This window comes from Athene cunicularia (assembly GCF_003259725.1).
Source record: "Athene cunicularia isolate RWA chromosome 1 unlocalized genomic scaffold, athCun1 chr1_part2, whole genome shotgun sequence".
NCBI classification, from domain to species: domain Eukaryota; kingdom Metazoa; phylum Chordata; class Aves; order Strigiformes; family Strigidae; genus Athene; species Athene cunicularia.
The window spans coordinates 19,549,369-19,567,828 of NW_020799092.1; the positions used below are offsets into that span (position 1 = coordinate 19,549,369).

The 18,460-nt window shown below is 36.7% G+C and overlaps 1 protein-coding gene across 3 annotated transcripts in view; it reads right to left on the reverse strand.

Annotated features, from left to right (window-relative positions):
• Nucleotides 1-265: 265 nt before the first annotated feature.
• SLC41A2 (solute carrier family 41 member 2) overlaps nucleotides 266-18,460 on the reverse strand; it is a 48,783-nt gene continuing 30,588 nt past the window's right edge. For 2 of the 3 annotated variants that reach the window (XM_026868238.1, XM_026868239.1), the window contains exons 8-10: nucleotides 15,285-15,416; nucleotides 14,172-14,320; nucleotides 267-3,228 (exon numbers count right to left, since the gene is read on the reverse strand). In XM_026868238.1, the coding sequence (XP_026724039.1) occupies nucleotides 3,043-3,228; nucleotides 14,172-14,320; nucleotides 15,285-15,416 (467 nt within the window). In that variant the 3' untranslated portion in view covers nucleotides 267-3,042. Of the gene's footprint in view, nucleotides 3,229-14,171; nucleotides 14,321-15,284; nucleotides 15,417-18,460 lie in introns of all 3 variants that reach the window. The other variant, XM_026868240.1, reaches the window with a different exon arrangement.

The window sequence follows — 18,460 nt, forward strand, 5'->3', positions numbered from 1 at the left end:
GAGACAGAATAACATCTCAGGATGTCCCTTTCAATTGTATGCTTTGAACAGTACATAAAAGGACACAATTTGTCTCTAATAGAATTTTTGGTAACATTTCTCACCCACACATACAGTGAAGTAATTGACTATTACTGGAATGTGTTTAAAAAAATCAAGTCAGTGGAATACTGTGGCGAGGTTGACTTGATTAGATTTAAAATTGGTGTAGGGAGGACAGCTTTGAGTGGATGATGGCTTTCTCTGGTATCCAAGTACTCTTTCATGCCTTCTCCCATATTATCCTCATGGCTGGAATAATATTCTCCCTGAAACTTGGTGGTAAGAGGTTTTTACCTTTGTAACACCAGGTAGCAGAGTTAGCAAACCCTTTCAAAAAATTTAAAATTTTTTAAAATGCCCCTTCCACACAGGAATCAAATCCCTTTCCACATCAGATTATTTATTCCTTGCTCTTCCAGATGTCAAGGTTTTCTCTGCTTTATCAATGTCATACTTCTTTCCCCACTCAAACTCCTCTTTAACCATATCTTACTAAAAGCATTCTTTTTCTCACTTCCACCATTCCCCAAAGTATCTTTTTTTCCCACTTCTTCCCCAACTCCTTTCAACACCAGTTATATTTTTCTTCCCTTCCTAAAAAACAATTTTGGCTGTGCCTTTTTATTCTTTTCTCCAAATAACTTCCTTCTGTTTGCTCCTGCCTCTCATAATGAATGCTGTGTGAAAGTTTGCACCTTTTTCTTTCCCACGATATGGATTTTGCTCTCTCAACCATGCAATGAACTTTCCCCCTCTTGAAGTACCAAATTTTCCCATTACACTTCTCCATCACTTCTTGTCTCCATGCCCAGATTATTCCCGTCTGTCAACGTATTTATCTTTTTCAAATTTCACGGAATTTGTCCCATTTAACATTTCCTCCCCAATTCCACAACCTAAACACTTACCCATTTGTCAGCAGACTGTACCAACAGTTGTTGCTTATTTACTGGGAAAATATTTAATACACTAAAGATATTGTCAGGACTAAATATTACAACACCCTCACACATCTGATAAGCACAGATTACAAGTATCTGAAGAAATTTTAATTTTTAAGAATCCTGCAATTCATCTAAAAAAAGACCTTAAAATCCAGTAACTCTAATGAGAAGAGTGCTTGAAATGGCACTTAATTGATTCAAATGGAAGTTCTATCAGAATTTAAAAAAAATGGCATCTACATCTGTACCAAATATAAACCATTATTGAAAAAAAGAATTAAAAAATGAGTTACATCTAGTCCATTTTAAACAATTTAATTGGAGTATTTCCCACAATGCTACATACAAGAAACTATTTTAAATAACATTAATACAAACTAAGAAAAGTCAGAGAACCTGAAGTGAGAAAGATTTCATCTTTCTCTCACATAATAAGACATAATACATATGATTCATTCAAACAACTATATTATCATAACAGTAAAAAAAAAGCTTAAACAAGTGTTTAAATGAGGGAGCTAAAAGTCAGGCATCTAAATCCATGTGTAGGCACTGAATAGCTGGTTTAATTTTCAGAATTGCAAATGCTTTTAACTTCCACAGAGTTTAAGGTGACCGACACCTATAAGACCTATTAAGTCCCATTAACACTTATCCACATAATTTAATTCATCTGAGTAGGTCCATCAAATTAAAATGGAGGATTTATATGCATAAATCATGACTAATGTTTACAGCATTACAACATATGTTGATATACGGATTTAGTTGTCTAATTTAACTTTCAAGATTTAAAACTTTCAATCACATTTAAAATATGAGTTGTTATTTAGTTATGCATTCGGGATGTATGCTATAATCTTTAAAAACATATGCTGTGAGGAACTCCCACCAGATTTTAAAACAGAGCAATTAGTACATTTTTCTAAAGTGGCAACTAGAGTCCTCATGATCAATGTATTATTCAAAATATTGAGGTATACAAGTAAGAAAAGTCATTCAGAAGCAGTCATTTTCCTTATTGACCAAATTACTTCCATGGTAGAAATGGATGACATAGATAGCTCTGGAATTTTATTAGATTATGTAATTTCCTAAGTGCCTAAAAAAGAAACATAATCTTTTGTACCCCAGGTTTTCATCAGGGATTAGTATTTACATTGGAATCAACACCTCTAAATACTTCATTAAAATCAGGATACTGGCCATCACAACACCATTCATATCAGTTAGTTAAACATCTTTTCAGTTGCAAAATGAAAATACACTTTCCAGCACAAGGAGTTTTAATCATTCATCCATTATTATTGATCAGGTCCATCTCATATTATTTCACTTTACTATGCCCTTGTTCTAATAAATCACAACCACAAAATAATTAGGTTACTCTTTTTAGCACAAAGTGCTTTTCAGGTGTCTAATTTTATAAAAGCTGATGGTCATATTAGTATACATAAAATAAAGTGACAAAACGTTTAGACAATCAGGGTTCAAATCACCCTAACAGTTATTATTGATACCAAGTCTGCAAGGGTCAGAGAGCTACAGCACTGAAATTTCAAGAAAAGAACATATCATCAATTAATCAGGTAAACTCTATGAAACTGTATTCATCTGAGGTCTACTAACCACTTCCGTGGTAAAATGAAAATATATACCCACTTTGAAGACAAGGCAAGCCACTGATTGGGTCTTATCCTCTTCTTCATCACCAGTGAATGAGCAATTAAGATTATTCTGGTTTGCAATACAAGTAAAGAAATGTTCTTTTAAAAATTTAAAACTTGATAGCGGATTGCTCTGCCCTTCATTGTGTCTACTCAGATGTTTTCAACTACCAGCAATCCACATTGGTTTCAGAGTAAAGGTCTCAAGTATCCTCCTAGTTCCACCCTATTTTTTAGAAACCAAACCAAACTAAAATCTTTAAGGCTCTTTTATATCTGTGTCAACTTGATTTACTTATACCAAGTGGAACAATCACTTTGAGGACCTTCAAGTGGAATGATTGGTCTTGTCAATATTCCAGAAAAAGTCATTGCATCCATTGCAATAATTAGTCTCCAACATCGCCATCTCTGTCGCCTATGAGCCACAGAAAATGAAAACCTACAGCTAATAAGGCAGTTCCAAGCAGATCTCCCAGTGCAGTAAGATAAGGGATAGAAAAACTGTCAGGATCTTTTCCTTTTTTCCAGAAGTGGTGCACCATCCAGTCAGCGATCCATAACAGAGTAAACACCTACAAAACATCAAACAAACAAAATCTGTATTATTATCACTTAAGTTATATTGAAAGAAAGTCAACAGCCAACATTATTGTCTCCTTAGTACTTAGCACGACTGTATACAACTGCTTTTGAAAAATATTTTCCAAAAATAGTTTTTTGAAACACTCCCCACAACCAGAAACAGGGACACTTAGCCAACTTCTCTCAGTCAATCACATGCACAGATTGAAAGAACATATTGAATCACTGATAGCATTCTTCACTCAGTCTATGCTTGAGGACTTCTGAAAAGGGGAAGAAAACGCAAAAATTTCAACAAAACGTGTGACTGTACTTCTCACACAAGACATCAGTCTGTACAGAGAGAGCTAAGTGGGGCTTTGAGATCATTCAGAACCAGCTGATGTTGTCTTAGATGAAAACAGTCAACACAGGCATAACTCCTGTTTCCACAGGTCTAGAACTGAGCTGAAATCAGATGTGATATAAAGAATACAGGGTCAGATTAAGAACAGTTTAAACTAGGCTGTATGAACCGCAAAAAATGGCCTAGCAGCTACTTTTATGCATGAAATACCAGCTTCAGACCTTCTGTAATAAGGCACACCTGCAATATATATTATGAAATTGTCACTTCAGGCTGAATTTGTGCCAAAGTAATAGATTTCATTTCCAACTGTGAATGTCTGAACATTCGAGAAGTTTGATCTTAATACCAAAGGTATGCCTCATCATTAATCCAGTTTTAGAACAGAATTCTTTTAAAGTTGCACAGCTGTATGATAAGAGATTATGGTTCAGTGGAATCATGTGGTGTGGCATGGCACGAGAAAGGACCACTAACTGAGCTTCCATTTTTTCTTGTCTCTTCTAAGGAGCTGCTTAAAATGAAATAAACCCTCTATTTTATGCATTTTTAGTTAATCAGATCTTCAGGAAGGGTAAACTTAAGACAGTTACTACCATAATTAATTTTTTAAAAGTCTATGTACATTTATAAGAACATGTAGTATCAAAAGTAGTAAAAGGTAGAAAATTCATATCTTATTTAGTAATTACTGGTAACAAAAGCATCTTTATAAATGTATGCACTCATTTACTGCAATACTGATAGGATGGTTGCAAGACACTACAATACAAATCAGTAAAATGAATGTCGTATTAAAAATTGAGTAAGTGTTGAAAAAGTTTCTCAACTAAACTTTGCTTCGCGAAAGTATAAGTTAAAATACAATCCTGAATTTCTAATTGAAAAAAGGGGAGAAGTATTTGCTTAATGAAAAATGCATGGCTTATTTATATAAACATATCTTCTGAAAAGGGAACTCTGTAGTCTAAGCTAATTATGCAAGTCCTAGGTGTGCTGACTGGAATCCAAACAAATATATTTAAAACAGATGTTTTCTTTGGAAGACTATCAGATTCTTTGAGTCAGCTCCTTCTAACAGAGACAAAAAGAGGCCTGTTTGTAAGAGATAGTGTACATTAACGTCTCCTACAGGATGTACACAGAAGACTCTGCAGTGTACCACATCAACAACAGGTATGCATGTTCTATTAGAATATGAAGGCATTTGTTCCAAGAATAATTTATAATGCATTTATATGACACGCCAATTAGACATAGTATACACTGCTCAGTTTAAAAGACAGTATGCACTTTTGGCATTTAAAAATTATGACATGAAAACCTTTATTTTTTCTGTATATTTTCCACCCTAAAATAACTTAAGACTATTGTGAAAAAGGGGTAGTTTGGAAATTTTGTGAGCCTTCTCAACTTACAGGTGCCTAACACATAATATAAATTATAACAAATCTGGCTTCTCTAAGCAATACGAAAAAAAGTTATAGCATATTATATTAACAGAGGTTTATGAAAGAATATAAAATTTAACAAATTTGTTGGTGATGTGGACAGTGGGATCGAGTGCACCCTCAGCAAATTTGCCAAACACACCGAGCTGTGTGATGTGGTCGACACACTGGAGGGAAGGGATGTGCCATCCAGAGGGACCTGGACAGGCTGGAGAGGTGGGACTGTGCCAATCTGATGAAGTTCAACAAGGCCAAGTGCAAGGTCCTGCACATGGGCCTGGGCAATCCCAAGCACAGATGCAGGCTGGGTGGTGAGTGGATTGAGAGCAGCCCTGCGGAGAGAGACTTGGGGGTGTTGGCTGATGAGAAGCTTGACTTGACCCAGCAGTGTGCATTTGCAGCCCAGAAAGCCAACTGTATCCTGGCTGCATCAAGAGCAGTGTGGCTAGCAGGTCGAGGGAGGGGATTCTCCCCCTCTGCTCCACTCTCATGAGACACCCCCCTGCAGTGCTGTGTCCAGCTCTGGGGCCCCCAACATAAGAAGGACATGGACCTGCTTGAGTGGGTCCAGAAGATGATCATGAAGATCATGCTGGAGCACCTCCCCTGTGAGGACAGGCTGAGAGAGCTGGGGTTGTTCAGCCTGCATAAGGCTATAAGGGAGACCTTATAGTGGCCTTCCAGTACTTTAAAGGGGCTACTGGAAAGATGGGGAAGGACTCTATCAGGGGGTGTAGGGATAGGACAAGCAATAAGGATTTTCAACTGAAAGAGAGTAGATTTAGATTAGATATGAGAAAGAAATTCTTCATGATGAGGGCAGTGAGACACTGGCACAGGTTGCTCAGAGGAGTTGTGGCTGCCCCCTCCCTGGCAGTGTTCAAGGCCAGGTTGGATGGAGCTCTGGGCAACCTGGGCTAGTGGAAGGTGTCCCTGCCCATGGCAGGGGGTTGGGACTAGATGGTCTTTAAGGTCCCTTCCAACACGAACCATTTGACGATTCTATGATTCTAGCATATGATGGCAGTTGGGACATACTGTTTGCGGATTGAGACTGAAGTTCACCAGCCTGTATCATCATGCATTTGCATGGCTATAAACTCATTAACATTTAAGAATTATACAGATTAATCTTTGGAAATGGCTACGTATTTGGCCACAGTAGTTGGTGCTGCAAGATTAATGGGATTTAAGTCTTTAATGAGATTTTACTTCTTATTGATGTTAAAAGGAAGCGATCAAAGTCATCAATCAACTGTTATTATTGAAAAAAAATTGCAAAAACCCTACTATAAGTTTGCTGATTGTTGAAATGAAGACAGTCCTTGAATCTAAAGTGATAAAAGTCACTCACAGAGATCTGTCAGAGGTAAAAAGAAGAGAAAAATCATACAATTGACATTACAAGGCTTGTTACTTTAAGTGGCACAACACTTCATGTTTTCTGGAATTTATCAGTGACCTACACTTATTTCAGCAAAATCACACAGATGGCACATCAGTACAAATACTGTGTAGTTCTACTTTGCACTCACGCTATGAAGAAGAAAGACTTCATACTTCAAATTGAAAACCAGCTGGTTTTGAAGGAAAAAATAAAGGGATCAACACTACAGAAAAACCTAATAAGATAGTACAAAAATTATCTGTTTAGCATGAAATGCTGTAGAAAAGTGATAAGAAAAGCTTGTAAATATATGCAGAACTGTTCAAGACATGAACTAGTATTTTTAAATTATTTAATATACAGAGGAAGAGAGCAATTAAGTAGGGTTTTTTTTTCAAAAATAGATGAGTAGTAGTAGAATTATGAAACAGAGCCCTAGGAGTTCTTCCAGACTGAAGAATTAAACAAGCCTGAGGTTTAAGAAAGGTAAAAAATAACTAAATGTCTGTATATGTAAAAAGATCTAAGAAAAGGGAAACACTCTATTGTCACTGATCAAGAAAAAAAAGCCCAGAGCAAGGACTGGAAAAATACAGGCAACATACCAGATCTTTTGGTATTTTAAAAGGAAGATCAGGCTATGTTATTATTCTTCTTGAAAAAATGACAGTCAAAATTGAGGAAAATGCAACTAAAGACATCATCAGTTTTAGACTAAACTGATGCAATAATAAATATGCCATAAGTATTGCAATAATGACTGATATTTTCTATTTATAAATGTGTATTTGTAAAAAGACTTATCAGTCAAACTGTCAAAAAAGATCCTCAGAAGATAGAAGCAGCAGCATACGGCTATAAAAATGAGAGGGAGGGAGGGAGAGAGGGAGTAAGAGAGGGAAAGAGCAAGAGTGAAGTCTTTACAAACCCTAATGAAGAAGAATCTGAAAACAAGGAGTCTAAGTGCACATACCATTTTGTACAACAAAGGACAGAAATAAGAGTAATTCTCAACACTGAACTTTCTGATTTAAATTATGAATATCAGACTGAAACTGAAATTGAATATGAATAGTTAAATAAGAGTGAGCCTCACTATTTAAAGATCAAATCTTATACACTACAGAGCAGTTTTTTTCCTTTGTTATCGGGTACAAAATTTACTTTAATTCTTTGCAGGTCTTTAGATACAAATAACAAGGTTAGCTAAAGAAAAGTTATTTTTGGTCTTTGCATGTAGTAAGGACCCCTAAAAGCTATCTACATTTTCTCATGTAATTAATTCCTCATGATTTCTGAAATTGGAAAAGAATGAAATTCTATTATGTAAAATAAAAACCTCCGTACAAACATTCTGGATAGTGTCTAAGTTTCCTATAGCCTAACTGATACATTGCAGGATGCTATAATACTTTTTTTTGTTTCTTTCATCGGGGATGACCATAATTCATCAATGAATGCATATCAAATCCACAATGATAAAAAGTGTGACATTCAAATGCATAATATTTGTAAAGCAGATTTGAATCTTTCATGTTTAGATTAGTTTATATGTTAGTTGCTGTGATTAGTGAATTCTAACATCAAACAGGAAAGAGAAATCTTAGGTTATATATTTGCATACGCTTTTTCACACAGGCATTATCAAAATTCAGCTGTAACTTTAGTATGTAGAACCAAGAGCTTTTAGCTGTTTATTTAGCATGCTTTTGGACAGGATCCTGCATGTTGCTAGTACTGCTGATCCACCTTAAATTGTTTCCATGTGAAGGTGCATTACAAAATAGTAGTTTAATTCTGTTACTTTAGACAGGAAGCACAGGTGCAAATAAACTGTGGTAACCTCTTCTGAAATGTATTTTAACTCTCCTTTACTCTCAAGCTTATACTGACTATAAATTCACCTATAAAGTAACTGTGACAAGATCTAGTAATTACTGCATAAGAAGGAAATTGAAAGGTGTATGGTGGTTCTTTTTTTTTGAGTGGAAACCCCCAATTAAGGATCTCTAAAGACCGCTGTGCCCTGACTCTCACATCATTCTCAACAGATTTATAGGTTAGGTCTTCTAGTGGTTTTGACCTTTCATTAAGTTATATTAAGTTAAATTATATATCACATTTCTCAAATTTTAAATGGCTTTTGACATCTTCATGTGAAAGTAAGTAGTAACTGTAAAGTGTTTATAATAGATCTTCACTAAACTTGCTCAATTTCCATTGTCTACAGCCAAAATTCTGGAGTCAGTGAACTCTCAGATTAGGGTCTACATGTATTTTTTCAAAAGAAATTTTTCTCCACTGTCTTCTCAGGTAGCATACCTGGTGCGTATCATGTCCAGGGGAAACAAGTCACAATTTCTTCAAAAAATACAGAGATTTCCTCCAATGTCTGGCTGCAAAGAAACCACTTAACAGCAAGTTCGTTCTTGCGGCTGTTGTTTGTGTTGTAGCTAAGTGGTATTAGCTACACTAAGGTATTCAAGTGCCAAGATAGCATTTATGCAAGACTAAACCTAATCTAAGTAAAAGAGAGGGTATCATTTTATCTGAAAGTGTTTCTAAATCAATTTGATTATATTGATGTAATTTTGTGGGAAGGAACTTTGTTTTTTGCTTCCACGGTTTGAATCCAAATTCCTCAGACTGTCTTCTTGATTTCCTTGTAGCTTTGCCAGACACCCTGGTGTCACCGAGTCAGTGCTAACTTCAGGCTGTTTGTCAGCTGTCTGAATGAGGAGTGCAACCCAGACCACTAAGTGCTCAGGTACACTCACTAGCTGGAGCACAACTCAGCGTGCCACGTCACATACATATAAGCACTTTGAGTTCAGCTTTCTGGAGGCAAAAATCATATATCCCTGTTAATGACGTGGTAGGAACCAGGCTTCTACCACAGACAGCAACATGCCTGGAAGCGAAAGAGTGGATGATACCCACATTCAGATCCCAACAAATCTGACAAGCGTGCTTCTCATGCTTCAATGAGAAAGCACTGAACATGCAGAAGTGTCCAGGTTTGGACCTAACTTTCCGTATTTCCTTGAATTGTGTAGTCTAGCAGTTATATGCTCTATATTTCAGAAGTAACCTTTCCTATTAGAAAAAGCAGTATTTAAAATGCACCAATATTTTCTCTGTAAACACAACCCTCCTTATTTCTCCATAATGTACAGTATATCTCATGAGTTATTTTTCCACATTGAGGAGGCTCATACCATCATTCGAATCCTCACACTAGTGAGAAATCCAAGACATTTTTGATGTGAGCAGGAAGTCATTGTAAGCACTGCTGAATTCTTGGTTTTCTATTGCCCCAAACAGCCCTGAAGCACTGCAAAACGTACTACACAGCAGTAGACATCTGACTTTCATTGGATAAGGAGGACTGCATTTTGGAATTACTTATTTGCTTGGTAATAGCTCTGGGAATCTCCTATTGTTTGTTTATCCCCCGAGTCTTTAATTTAACTGTGTGCTCAGATTTGGTTAGGAGGTGTGAAAATTCCTCAGAGGCGTTTTTACTGGCTCAGTGCGAACATGCAGAACAGAGGCCACCTTCAGAGCCACGGGCCCAGACTGATGCTTTGGCAATTCCAGTGCTGCTCTCTGAGGATGAAACTTTGCTCAGCGCATAGCCTCATACAGATAAAAAATAATTGTGCCTTTGTGAGGTATAAGAGGAGGACTGGTTTTCAATTAATATACTCTATCTTGGTCAAACATCAGATTGTAACTGCATGTAGCATACCGGTATGTGCTTGTGTGTCACTTTAAATAGAGGCCACTCACCAAATCCAAGACATATTTGAAATCAATATGCTGGTTTTCATTCGTGCACACTGGCTTGCCCAGATACTGTATGCTGTATGTAAAGCACCCCACATATTTACAGAGTATACCTTCCTCATAAATTTTTTTTTTTTTAATTTTCCTCTGTTGCTGCCATTCATAAACACAGAACAGGCTCCTCACTACAGAGCCAATTCAGACCTTTTGAACTCAAGCCTAGAAGTTCTAGTTGAATGCAGATTAATACAAATATTGTGCACTTTTCCCTACCTTTATGATAACATAATTGTGAAATCCTAGTCCCACTGAAGTTACAGGGAGTATAGCCCTGGATTTCAATAGAACCAATTTATAAATGTAATTGATGAACATTTTGAGAATATGTATTTAATCAGAGAACAGAAACAATTGTACTATTAAAGGTAGGAGAATTAACATAAAAGTTTCTGGGGTTTCTTACATCTAGAAACCGAGAACTGTTTTGTTCACAGAGAATCAGAGAGAATGCAGATCACAATACTGTCTACTCATAAGGCTTAAAATATCTTCAATTTAATGATTTTTAGAAAGAATTACAAATTCTGAAAAATCAGACTTTGTTTTATTACACAGCATATTTTTGGTCAATAATAACTAAATCATACTACTGCTAATGTACATCATGTCATCTTAATTACTTATTTCCCATAAATATTTCAATTAAATGACATGCTGGGGAGAGAATATCTACGAACAGGTAGGGAGAAGAAAAGAAAGAAGCTGGTAGACACGGATGGTGAAAAAACAAAAATCAAACAATGGAAGAACTGGATGAAAATGAATTTAACAATCTGATTGGAACTTCTGTAATACTGTATAGAGCTTTCCAGGCAATCTGCAAAATTGTTGTTTAAATGCCAAACAGAATTCGTATATGTTACAAATTTACTGTAGAGATAATGTGGAATAGCATAAACTGATAGAGGAAGAGAAAAATATTAAAGTCATAATTAAAGTTTTTGTATTAACATTTTCTTGATATTTTTTTAAGCTTACCATAACTTTCCAGTTCCACTTTTGTCATTTCCCTAACCCCTTCATCTCCATTTTAAACAAACACAGAGCTGGATAATCAGAGATAATAGACAGATCTTGAAGTTAATTGACAATCTATTTCAGTCCACTGTAAAATATGCCATTAAATAATTTAACATCTTACAATAGTCACTTGAATTTTAAAGATAGAATATTCACTTTGTTGCTGCTGTTGTTTTTTAATTTAGCATTAATTTTTTAACACAGTGGAAAAAATGTAAATAGGTGATATACTTCCACAACATTATTTAGCTACCCTTTCTGCCCCCCAGTTCCATATAAGTAAGGAATTGGAAAGGGCAAAGCAGTGACATCTAACCTCCTCAAATACAGGATTAACCATAATTAACTCTTACCTTTGGTAATCACTATGTTTCATTAAATTATCATTTACCCACCCAAAAAAGGAAATATATAGCCTGCAAGCAGGCTTGCAATTTTTTATATCCTTTTTCATGCACCTTCCATGCAAAGTGAAAATAAATGCAAAGTCCAATATTCTACCAAAAAAGGCCCAGAATGCAGATCTCTCACTGCTCAAAAGACTGTCAATGGATTTATTGTGTTGATAATTGAAATGACAGTAATTAGCAGGTTTTTCAGTTTTACAGCAGAACTGGAAAAGCTCTCATTGGGAGGACAAAAATATGAAAAATTTCTGGAAAAATGAGATCAGTAGATGTTGGCTTATGCTGAAAGAAATGGCAGCTTGAAAACTGATCTTTACTATATTCAGGCACATAGATGACGCCACTGAAAAAAAGGAAGAGGAATGAGTACAAATATTTCAGTGTTTTCCTTGAGAAAGGAGAAATCTAAAAGCACACAACTGCAGTAAAGAAGTGCTTCAAACCAACAGGTAAATAAAATATGTTCAAGATTTAAGGGTTAAAGCAAGAATCACCTCTGAAAATTTTAAATCTTCTCTAATTAGAGGTATGTAAAACTACAATAATCAATACTAGAAAAATACACCAGTAATTATAATAGGGAAAAGAATCTATTAAGGATTTTCAGAAGGTGTTAAAAAACATGGGGTTCCAAATCTGTCAAGACCCATAAGTTATAGTGTGCAATACTGTTACTCAGTTTCAAAGTAAAATGTATCAAGCTGCCTGTTATGGCTAAAGGAAGAAGATAAAGAAGAAAAAATAATCTGTAAAAGGGAGTGGGGAAAAAGGAAAAAAAAAACCAACTGTGTCTGCTTTATAGGTGAAAAATCAAAAAAAACCAGGCGTGGCCTTATGGACTGCAATGGAGATGCATGACTGCAAAACTAATCAGGCTTTGTATTTATAAAAAGCAACTTTACCACTTTGCACACATATATGTGCTAATGTTGGGTCTCAATTACTGTCTGATCTGAACGTCCTGCCCTAATGCCTTAACTTGGTTTTCAGCTAAACTGCATTTCTCACGTTACCCTATCCTTTGTTGCTGAAGAAAAGGTTTGTATCCTAAACATATTACAGTTGCAGTTCCATGAGCAATGTATGGGTTTCATACGGATTTATGAATTCATGTTGAGTCCCATGTGCAATCACTGAAGTCTAATAATGGTTGAAATCACACTGCGGTCTTACCTTCAGCAGAGGCATAAACATGGACCCTTTCCCCAGCCTGTTCTTGTGAAGCTTATAGGAACTTTAGTATCACTGAAAGAGCTGAGACTTAGAAAAACTTGACTGAAATGGGCCAAAGGATTCAAACATTATTAGCAAGGACAGTCAGACAGACTGAACAAAGTGAAGGAACAGCATCTTTTCCTCAAGAAAACACATTCTAAAGCAAGTGATAAGGCTGGAAACTAGGAATATTACGTAAGAGGAAAATGAGGAGTAATTTATAACTTTTAGTAAGACATTCTCACTTGCAAAGGCTGGAACATTACCAGTTATATTCTACCAAAAAAGTACAGAATTCTCATATGAAATTAAAATAGTAACAGCTTTCAAACCCTATCTTTATTGAAATTAATGTGATAAACACAGAAAGACAATCCAGAACATTAAAAATCATTAAGGATTGACTGATAATGTTGTTTGTGTTTTAAAAATGAATTGGTCACATTTTTACAAGCAGTATGTATATTTAAGTTACGGATATTTCAGCTGTATTTTTATTGTGTGACATGACACATCAATTTTTGGTTTTAAAGTTCAATAAAACATTAAAGTTAATTCAACGGATTTTAGTTAAAAATCGGCTGTGGATTTAATAAAAAAATTTCATTTTCTATTACTGATTTCTCTAAGAGAAATTATTTCACCTTAAGACACTGATGTTTCAAAAGGCATCTTTCAAGAACTGCCCTTGCTGGGGGTAAACAGGCCACTAGGTAAGGCCAGCCAAAACAATGTAACAATGTTTGACAATTAATGCAATTACAATTTCTTGTACAGTGATCGATTTCAGACTAATTTCAAGTTTAATAAATATTAAGAATGCACCAAACAAGCCATAACATTCTCATCTACTGCATATCTGACTATGTTAACTAAAGCAGTAATGTGAACCACTTCAGGAAATTTGAGTTTTCCTTGATGTATTCATTATTTATAAATGCCACTTTTCCCTCTCTCCATCTCCCCTCTAGTTGATGAAAATGCAAAGGGTGTTTAGATGTAATTTTTTCAAGAAACACGTGAAAGAGAAGGTGCAAAATGCATGAGATTGGGAAATAATGCAGTCAAGTGTCTTCTGAAAAGCACTCACAATACAGATACACCTGTGTAAGCTGTATACATGTGGAGATAATCAGTTACTCTAAAACTGTGCCCAAAACCTGTATTAACCCATAACTTCTTGTACTATCAGATAAAACCTGATTTTCTTTAAGAACTTGATCTTATACAAGCATTTTCAAGTCGTACTTGTTCTTACCTGTAGTAGAGCTGCAAACAAATATACTGCTATAAAGATGGGAGTTAAGGAAGTGTGGCCACTCTTCATTAAGTGGATAGTGTACAAGAAAATCAAGTGTCCGGGAATCACCAAAAGAAGCAGAACTTGGGCTGATTTGTTATTTACTCCTACAATGACAAAAATCCAAAATTCAGTTAAGCTCTTCAATTACTATACTACATTTTTATTAACTTTAATATAAAAAGCAGTTTTGGAATTCCACAGCATTGACTGTTGTGGAACAGCAGGCATTATTTTCTGCTAAAAGACTTCTTGAGGATTTTCACAGGTGGGGGAAAAAGCCCCCTCTAGTGTGTACCAGAAAAGTTAAGTAGGGCCCTTCCAGAAGAGGATGAAAACTGTCTAATTTCATTCTGTACTCATGTAATACCATCTACTTTTCTAGAGCTGCAGTGATCTCCTAAAGCCTTCCTAGGAAAGAGGATGTTTTGGACACCATATTCAAGACATCCTTAAAAATAGTTTATATTTCTAAAAAGTAATCCCACATTTACCATTTTCTCATCTGTTCCAATTAATTTCATAAACATGAAAGCATAATACATGCTATTGACTCACCACCTTTCACCACAGTTACTACATTATTAGGAATGGGAGCAATACAAGGGAGGAATAAGCTGTGAAGCAAGAATCTAGAAAGAAAATGGCAAATAGGAAATGGAAAGTAAGGGCTTGGCTTAGTAATAATATTAGGTATAAAGTTTGGTCCTAACAGCAAATTAGTTTGAACTTCTGGAGTTAAATGACAAAGGTTAGCAGCAGGTAAACACACGAAAGACTGACAGTTTGGAATCCTGAGTGGGTATCACAGCATCATGCCTCATCAATTCCTGTCTTCAACCCTTGCCAAGGTTACGCCTTTCTCTGTGCTCCTCTCGATGCATCACCTCCTGCAGGGAGTGCCTTGTGATTCTCATGGGCAAAGGAAACCACCAAGCCTCTGCTGCCTTTGAGCTGCATACAACAAGTTCAGTTTGTTGCCATTTCTCATTGGTGGTACAGTCTGGCATATAGGGGGAAAGCGAGGAGACATGAGACAGTAGTTTTAACAATTAACTGAGTGATATGTACCTGTACCATAATAGGTTCTGCATGGATAATAGCAACCCTTGGCTTCTTCTGGCAGCTCTCCAGGAATGCTATGTAAATGGAGGTAGGTAGAAATTCTGCTAGCTTGAATAGCTACTAGATTACCACCAATACCTGAAATACAAAAGGGAACAAGTGGTAAATTTTCAACTATTTTTTTCTTCTAGTAGGCAATATTTTTGTAAATTTAACAAATTCCTTTATTTTACCAGTACCCTATATACAAAAGTCAAAAAGAGAAACAAACTTAAAATGTGTATTAGTTATAGACAGGCTAACACCAGCCATTAAAATAAGTCAGAAACTTGGGCTACAATTTGGTGTATCACTGGATAATTGGAATATATTTGGAATACATGGAGATCAGTTTTAATTCATGATGAGTGAAAAAGATTCCTCCAGAAGGTTAAATGTGATACTTTCTCATAGGTGAAGGTCCCTTTTATTGCTCCCCCTTTCTTTAGAAATCCCTCTTGGAACAACAGAAGTACCACATAGCTGTGTCACTGCTGGATTACCTTCCTAGGTCAGTAGTGCTGGCAAGTGTAAATAACACAAAGCAGATGCACTCACTACCACAGGTATAAGTGCAGATTTCACGCACAGAATCATAGCACTGGAAAAGACTTCAAGAGCTAATCTATCTATTCTCCTTTGCTGCAGAGTAGGATTAATCTTCTGCCATTCATAATTCAGGCTGAAAGAACAAGACAAGTGTCTGAATAAATGGTTTTTATAAGAATGGTAGTGATGGAAATTCTACTTTCTCTGTGACAACTGTTGATATACTTCTCATTAGAAAAAAGATCTCTTTGAAACAATATCTATGAAACAAACCACTCTAGGATGAGAAGTGTTACAAGGCCACTGTCTACATTTTTTGAAAAGTTGTGGAGACCAGGGGACATCCCTGACGACTGGAAGAGGGCAAATGTCACACCCATCCTTCAGCAAAGCATTTGGAAGTTTCCCACAGCTTCCTCCCAGACAAACTGGCAAATTACAGACTGAATGGGTAGTCTGCAAGATGGGTAGGAAATTGGCTAGCGTGTTGCACTCAGAGGGTGGTGACCAATGGCTTTTAGAGGAGGCTGATTGTCACAAGCAGGGTCTCCAGGGATTGATACTGGGCCCCACACTGTTCAACATCTTCATAAATGTCGATGGTGGATTGAAAGCACCCTCACCAAGTTTGCTGATGGAGACGTCAGAAGGGAGAGCCATCTTACAGAGAGACCTGGACAAGCTGGAAGAGTATGAAGTTTAACAAAGACAAGTGCAAAGTCCTGCAGCTGGGACAACATAACCAAAGAGCCCAGTACAGGCTCGGATCTGTGTGGCTGGGGAGCACCTTGCTAAAAGGGACCTGGGGATCCTGGTGGATGAGATGAATGTGAATTAGCAGTGCACCACTTCAACAGCGAAGGCAAATCAGGGGCATTACTAGCAGACATAGAGATGTAATCATCCCACTCTAGTCAGAAATTGTCAGGCTGCATCAGGAGTACAGTGTCCAGTTCTGGTCCCCACAATACAAAAAGGATGTGGACAGAGTGGAGAAGGTCAGAAGGAGGCCCACGAAGATGATCAAAGGGCTGGAGAATCTGCTCTATAAGGAAAGACTGAATGAGTTAGGTCTTTTCTGCCTGGAGAAGAGAAGGCTCAGGGGAGACCTCATTACAGTTTTCTAGTACTTAATGGGTGGCCACAAAGAGGACGATGGCTCTCTTTTCACAAGGAGCCACATAAAGACAACAAGGGACAATGGGTACAAGTTGCACCGGAAAAGCTTTCATCTCAATATAAGAAATTGTTTGCAGTGAGAACAATCATTCACTGGAACAACCACCTTAAGGACATGGTGGAATCTACTTCACTGGAGGTTTACAAGACGTGACTGGACAGGGTGATAGACAATTTCATCTAGGCTCCTTTTCTCACAAAAGGTTGGACCAGATGATCTTCTGAGGCTCCTTCCAACCTGGGCTGTTCTATGAATTTTTACTTAAATGAATAGAAAACTAAATGAACTTATTATATCTACATTACAGAATGCAGTGGCACTAGCATAAATTTCTTCCATTATTATACTCTAGAGTTCTCTACTTGCATATCAAGCACGTGCTTCCCCCCCATGCGGTGCTGCTAGAAGCAATCCTTGTATGCTTGGGGCTCACACCAGCAGAGCTGAGCTTTTGCTGCCATGGGTTGGTGGGTCTCAACCCACCCTCTATTATGGCTACTGAAAGGTTTAAGTTTTACATAAAGGGACTGAGTTTTCCTAAATGCTCATGTAATGTCCACTTCTTGTTAGTGCTGGCACAATAATGTGCCTTTTTCCTAACATTAGGAACTCCAGTCTTTTGAATGATACCCTTTAAACACTGGAGGCTCTTTCATTTTGAGATCAACCCAAACTGATTACAGTCACATAGATGTGTATGAAATTACACCTGTTCAACACATACATTGCTGACTTCAACTTGTAAATTAAGGGAAGGAAGGTTAGAGAGTAAATAAATATATTGATATGTTGCCCTCAATACACATACCTGAGCCGGAGATGAGTTTCCATTGGTGGTAGCTCATTGAGTTGATCGACTTCATTTAGACACATTGGCAGTACCCTCCGTAAGTGGCGGGGGGGACACAAAACACTAACTTGAGAATTTAAATATTGAAAAACTTGCTCTTTACTACTGGAAAAAAATACTGAATTATTTCCTTTTTAAAGGAAATATGTCAAAGCTCTGGATGGAAATGGCTGGGGGTGTCTGTTTCTGGAAAAAAAACAATGTGCTGAGCTGTAACGAGCAGAAAGTTTGTTCCTTTCAAAGCATCTTTTGGAAGAGCTGATTGGGAAGAAGTGTGTCAGAGACACTTGTGTGAGGGAATCTGATGCTCCTAACTGGGCATGCAAATATTCACATACTTAAGAACTGAGTTTAAAGTTTAATAGGCAAGTGTAGCTGTTGAGAAAGCAGCTGTATTACTTTTAGTTCAGTTGCGCAGAGACTTCTCTTATGTTTACAGTTAAGGAAATGGGAAGTCCTGTGGGAAGTTGGGGGTAGTACTTGGAAACATGTGTCTCTATGCTGGATCAAGGCTAATGCCATATTTCTTTTTTCTACTAATATTTTGTTAGCCAGAAACCTAAA